The 6,837-nt window shown below is 41.2% G+C and overlaps 1 protein-coding gene across 1 annotated transcript in view; it reads left to right on the top strand.

Moving 5' to 3' along the window:
• The window catches only part of LOC125169100 (aromatase), a 42,930-nt gene extending 36,503 nt beyond the window's left edge, over window positions 1-6,427 (top strand). Inside the window, exons 9-10 of the mRNA XM_047864719.1 lie at window positions 2,822-3,063; window positions 4,267-6,427. Coding sequence (XP_047720675.1) covers window positions 2,822-3,063; window positions 4,267-4,515 — 491 coding nt within the window. The 3' untranslated portion in view covers window positions 4,516-6,427. The remainder of the gene's footprint in view (window positions 1-2,821; window positions 3,064-4,266) is intronic.
• The last annotated feature ends 410 nt before the right edge of the window (window positions 6,428-6,837 follow it).

Consider the following 6,837-nt stretch of genomic DNA (forward strand, 5'->3'; position numbering starts at 1 on the left):
CTCTCCTCCCCAGCCTCATTTGCATTCCCCAGGGAAACCACTGTTAATACTTTACTGTGTGTTCTTCAAGGTCTTTCTTAACCTGCACATAAACACATTTGTATGGTTGTATTTGTCTGCTTAATGATACATGCTATCTGCTTAAAGACCAAATACAATGTTCTGCCTACCTTATCAGTGGCAAAAGGCTTTTGTGAGTTCACCCAGGGAAACGGCTGTCATCTATAGCAGTGTTTCTGGGTTTCAAGCAGTCTGTCCACAAATGAACTTACAATCAGTGGCAGAAGGACAAGGAAAGGATGACAGCAAAGGCAGGAGACTGATCAGCTTCCCTCTCCCCCGAAATCCAGTGATGTTGGACCCTTCCTCTCCCTGCTCTCTCCTCCTCCACCAGGTCCCTGCTCAGCTCTTCCCTACACTAGTCTTCCCTGGTCTGCTTTTGCTTAAGCATCATTCTGCTCATTGATCCTGACACCACCACCCTTCCACAGAAACAGTGTCACATTTGAAAGAAGTCAGAATTGCTTTCTGGGGAAAAAACAGAATTCCTGGGGCACCTATGTGGCTCAGTTGGTTAAGCCTCCAACTCTTGATTCTGGTTCAGGTCATGATCTTGCAGTTTGTGGAATTGAGCCCCACAATGCAGAGCGTGCTTGGGATTCTCTCTCTCCCTCTCTCGGCCCTCCCCCCTCAAACAAACAAACAAACAAACAGACAAACAAACAAACAACAGAATTCCTTGTTTGGAATGTCCTTTGCATGGATGATCTTTTAAAGAACACATTTCTGACATATGTAAAGAAGTATCAGTAATGACACTTTTCTCTCTTGACCTTAAGCGATTCCTGTTAAGCAACTTATTTGGTTGTAGAGAGGCACCATCTTTTTAAAGCCATTTGAGTGCTGCTTGGAATAGTTGACAGTAAGGGGAAATTTCATAAAGGGTTAAATTTGTGAAATAAGGGGTCTACAGATGCATTGTAGTAGGTGGGAAATTGCCTGGGAAGATAGGTAACAGGAAGCCAGAATAACATCCAAGCTCCAAATTCCGGAATGGTTTCTCACATGCCCCCTGTCAGGTTATGGGTTCTGGGTCAGGTGAAGTGGCACAACAGTGAATAAGCTACAGCTTTCCTACACTTGTGGGGTTCACAGGCTGGCAGGAGAAAGAGAACTTAACAAGCAAGCCCAGTGGACTAAAGAGAGAGCCATAGAATGATGGAGTTCAGGCGACAAGGGGCAAATTGCTCTTGAAACCATGAGCCTTTAATTCAACTTCCTTGAGATGTGAAAAGTGCTTGTGCCTCATGATGTCCCCCTGACGCTTCAACAAACCTCAGCAAAGATGGGAAACAGCTGAACCATTTGTACATGTGTTCGTGTTCCCTCTAGACACATTCACATAGTAATTACTTCCTAGGGAATGCCTTTGGTTACCTTCTCTGTCATCTTCCTTTCTACTTCTCCACCCCAGATAAATGTACCCCATTAGACCCTGGAGGGTACAAAGAGCCAGAGGCAAGGGGCAGGGCAGTTAGAGTTCTCTGACCAAAAGAGACTTCTGCTGAATGGTGTAGCTGTACAGGAGACAGAGCTGCCTCAGGACCCTGGGCTGATTTTGATTCTGTAAAAGTGGTAACCCATTTGAGGACACTCTGAAGCTTTGCCAGTTTTGGGAGTAATCTAAGCCTCTCTGACCAGTGTCAGGCCAATCTGAAACAGTGGGAGTATCTGTCAATCCCCAGCACAGCCAGAGCTCAGCTGAGGCACCTATTTTGCTGTGGCAGGGAGAAGGGTTCTGTACCACAATAGATTGTTCTTGATCAGATGGGAAGAGGAACTATCAGTTTTGTGTTCCAGGCAGATGACTGCACAGGTAACCAGAGGAGAAAATGTCATTGAAACTGATTAAATTCACCACCTCACTTTGACTAGAGAAGGAGTGAATGTCCCCTAGAATTTAGAGTAGGAGACAAAATTTGAGGACCTCAGAAGCCAGGCAGACAAATGTTTGAAGCAGACTGTGTAGGTCTACATAAAACTGAAGGTAAGGGCACCTGGGTGGCTCAGTGGGTTAGGCATCCAACTCGGTATCAGCTCAGGTCATGATCTCATGGTTGTGGAATGGAGCCCTGCATTGGGGCTGACAGCTCAGAGCCTCTCCTCTCTCTCTGTCCCTCCCCCAACTGTGCGCTCTGAAAATAAATAAAAATTTTAAAATACTGCAGGTATATACCCCTCTAAAGGTTTATTGGCCACTCAAGTTCAGTCTGTCATTGCCATGTGGGGATATGAGACCAGTATAACCAGGTTTCCTGATTTTTCTAGAAATCCAGGCTTTTCTATGAAATCTCCTAGGTTTTATAGTAATTGGCCTCAAATATGAATTTTTATAAAGTACTCTGTGAACCAAACATGACATATTTGGCCCAAGCCATTTTTGCTGATTTGCATTAGAATTATGGAAAGAAATGGGGCACGTGGGTGGTTCAGTCAGTTAAGCATCCAACTTCTGCTTAGGTCATGATCTCACGGTTCATGAGTTCGAGCCCCACGTTGGGCTCTGGGCTGACAGCTCGGAGCCTGGAGCCCGCTTCAGATTCTGTGTCTCCCTCACTCCCTGACCTTCCCCTGCTCATGCTCTGTCTCTTTATCTCTCTCAAAAATAAATAAACATTTAAAAAATTATTTGAAAAAGAATTATGGAAAGAAATTTTTCTCAACCAGGAGCAAACTATTCTGTGGAAACTATGGGAGTTTAAATGCCCAACACATATTGAAACTATCATTAACTCCTTGTCCTGTTTATCTGCTCCCACAGGTGAAAGAGAAATAAGGATTGATGATATGCAAAAATTAAAAGTGGTGGAAAACTTTATCTATGAAAGCATGCGGTACCAGCCTGTTGTGAACTTGGTCATGCGCAAAGCCTTACAGGATGATGTCATAGATGGCTATCCGGTGAAAAAGGGGACTAACATTATCCTGAATATCGGAAGAATGCATAGACTTGAGTTTTTCCCCAAGCCCAATGAATTTACTCTTGAAAACTTTGCAAAGAATGTAAGAACTCTTCCTTAAAACTGAGTGTGCCACTCCTAAAAATGTCAATCGTTAAATCCTTTCTGGTTCTGTTTGTACCCTGTACATTTCACCCTATTTACTGTTCCCCTGTATTGCCTCACCAGAAGCACACGTTTCCCCTACCTTAGAACATGCCTACCATATTCATCCTTAAGCCAAAGATGCTGGGTCACCAGTTCTGAGAAGTATCCACATGTAGCCACACAATGGGTCAAAACTTGAAAAATCCAGGCCCTTAATTTGGCTACAATGAAGCAAATTTTGTTTAACCCAAACAACCTTGTCCATTTCAACCTGTCCCTTTCTAATCACGTAGATTCAGCTCTCGCACCAACTAAGCAAAGGAAAGCCACTTGTGCCTCAGTTGGAAATTGAATGAGACTAAAAGATTTAGCTTTTGCAGTCTGCCTTTGTTTCACCAAATGGCCCCATGAACAGTAGTTCCCATTCTAAATAGAACTCAGTAATTAGAAGAGCTTCTCCTTTCACTGAAGGAAACTGTAGATTCTGCTTCTATTATGTCCAGTTTTAGGCAATGATGTTTATTAATCTAAATTATCCAGATATTTCCCTCACTGCCCTCTTTTTCCATTTGCATATGATGTAGAAATGTGATCTTAATTAATCCAGTTTTCTAGGTCATTCTGTTTCTATGTGAACAATCCATGCTATGTTGACAATTGGTCAACAAAAACTCATTAAGCATATACTAAATGCCAGGTACTATGTAAGTACAGATGTGAACAAGACAGACAGATGTGATCTCCACTAATTTTTTGCATAACTAAAAATATTTAGGTGCTTGGCACTAATAGGCCAGGAGTCAACATCTTTGCACAAAAACAGTCTTTGTCTTGGTGACATGCAGAAGAGTAGTAAAGCTGTGACCATCCCTCAGAGATAGTTGAGTATGCTAACACTGGCTGTAATAAGATTGTGCGTAATTGCTTTACCCCAGGACATTAACATAAAGAGCAAAAGTGGGGACTGTCCAAGGCTGGGTGTATGTCACAGAGGGTGAATCACATTGGATGGAGAAAAGAGCTTACTTGAGTTACAGTCACTCATCGTTTAGACCCTGAAATAGCATTCTGACTGATTAGTGTTTTCAGGGTGAATCAAACAGAGACTGCATAACTCTAGCCTTTAATACTCTGGCTAACTGTCTGATCATTTTCATAGGTTCCTTACAGGTATTTTCAGCCATTTGGTTTTGGGCCCCGTAGCTGTGCAGGAAAGTACATCGCCATGGTGATGCTGAAAGTCATCCTGGTTACACTTCTGAGACGATTCCACGTGCAGACTTTGCAAGGAGAGTGTATTGAAAATATGCAGAAAAAACATGGCTTGTCCTTACACCCAGATGAGACTGGCAACTTGCTGGAAATGGTTTTTACCCCAAGACATTCAGAAAAGTGCCTCAAACACTAAAGAAGGTTGATCAGTACCTACTCTGGAGCATTTCTCATCAGTAGTTCACATGGAAATCGCCCGTCTTTACCAGGTAGTATCATCCTCACAGTGGACATTTGGTGGCCTGTGCCATTTTATAGGCATACCTCATATGGGCTGTCAGCAAGCCAGGAAACATTGGTTGTCTGTTCTTGTCCAAACTATAGAACCAGACTTCCAAAGAAAATAGAGGCCAACAGTTTGCAGGGGAAATGGTCACTTCCACAAAACAGGCTTTGAAAAAGATAGGCCATGAGCAAAACTTATGTCCTCCTTCCCACAAAATCTCCACTGCCCTACCCCAAGAACATTTTAATGTCTGGGGCGGAAGCACTCAAGTCCATTAGAAAGACCAGGCTGGTGTCTGGGTATTTAGGGCCAAACATACCTGCTAATGTGAATAAAAGTGTTTTGATTTAGTTTTTAGTGGTAGGGTCTACAACATTCATATTCTTTGGAAATGCTTACAAATTCAGCATTTGACTTTTCCTATGAATTATTCAAATAACTCTTGATTATCCACAGGTGACTTGTCTGTGGCAAAAGTTAAATAGGAGACTCTCCTTTCCCAGTCTCTCAGTTCATGCCTCAGCCAATTACCTCCACTACAATAGATATCAATTTGGGTGATACAAAGTAATTTAGTAATAGCCTAAGTAAAATATAATTAGGACCACCCATCTGTTATAGGGGGAAAAAATCACACAATGCATTTCAAATTCAAATAAAAATTATTTTCTTCATGTTTGCATCCTTGCTTAGCTCCACTAGTGCTAATCAAGAGATACCTTTAAATAATGGCATCTATTAACTCTTATAACAGACCCCAGTGATTTGAGGCAGGAAAAGTCCTCTATATCTACATCTAATTCTCCAACCCAGTGGGCTCAAACCCATTCCATCCTCTTTCTCCCTCAACAGTCTCCCCTTCTCTTTCTTTCCATGATCCCAAAGTCAATAGCAACAGATCAGTGGAGAATATGGTCAGGGTAGAACCCCTGCAATCATCTTTTATCCTACCTCGGATTTAATAGTTATCTTAGAGATTTAACAGCTATTGAGTTTATTGAATCATTACACATAGCCATGGATAAAATGCACACCTTATAATTAGCTCTTTAAAGAGAATCAAGTAGATCAGTTAATTTTCCAAATACCACTTTACTTGTGTTATATAGCCAATATGATTCTATCTGCTGAATGCCATTTAAAAATTAAAAATCATTTGCAAAAATTAAGCTCATTACCATTGAGTCAACCACCATCTCCACATTTGAATATTCTCTTCATCCTCCTGTTTGGCAATAAAATAACAACTGAGTATAAAATGAGAGTGTAAGCTCCTTGAGAGCAGCTCTTTTCTTTCTCTTATAATCCATCCCAATCCCCCATTCTGACTCCCCAGAAGGAAGGATAGCACTGAATAGACACTCTTGCTCATAGAACCCCTAACTGACACCGGAATCCAACTAAAGAGAAGGCAGGTATTCTAAGATTTCAAGGATAGGTAATAGTAAAGAGTAAAATATTTGAACTTGGAATTATTTGGATCCATATGGCCTCAACATACACATAAATATGCCTATGTACTTGAATATATCCACAGTTGGGTCTGGACAATCATCCAAATAGTTCAGTCCCCTGAAATAACAGCCAGGATTTTAGATTTTAATGTATCTAAGTTAATTCTCTTGATGACTGTTAACACATACTTTGCCTCTGGCTGGAGCTTCACAGTAGAGGAAAACACTTCAGATTAGTGTACTTCACCCATCCAGTTCCCTTGGAACATCTATTGTATTTTGTATGTATATATGTATCCAAGGCCTATGTTTACATGATCAAAGTCAAACGGAGGGTTTATATAGTTGTATAGCAATATTGTGGATACAAAAATATTCTGGGGAAAAACTAGGGGTGGGGGTGGGGGCAGGGGAAGAATAGGAAGAGGGCAAATGCTGGTTTGAATGATCCAAGCAAACTCTTTCAGAATCAAATTATCTGGGTAATCATTCAAATTTTCTCTCTGCTTAGCCTGCACTGACAAATCCCATATGTTTGTACAGGCTTGGCCTAAAGTATTTGGAATACCGTTGATTTTTCATTAGGCTTATCAACATATATTTGAAAATCCTGTTTTCTCTTCAGAATTTTGCCTCATTGTCCTGTACTTGTTACTCTTGAATGTGCGGTGGATTCTGTTTTTACTAGTTTTCAAAGAACTGGAGTATATAAATTGTCAGTGAAATGCATGCATTATAAGGGCTCTATTATTGTAAAATTGTGAGGACAATTTTGCCC

The sequence above is a fragment of the Prionailurus viverrinus genome, chromosome B3, assembly GCF_022837055.1.
Source record: "Prionailurus viverrinus isolate Anna chromosome B3, UM_Priviv_1.0, whole genome shotgun sequence".
Classification (NCBI taxonomy): Eukaryota; Metazoa; Chordata; class Mammalia; order Carnivora; family Felidae; genus Prionailurus; species Prionailurus viverrinus.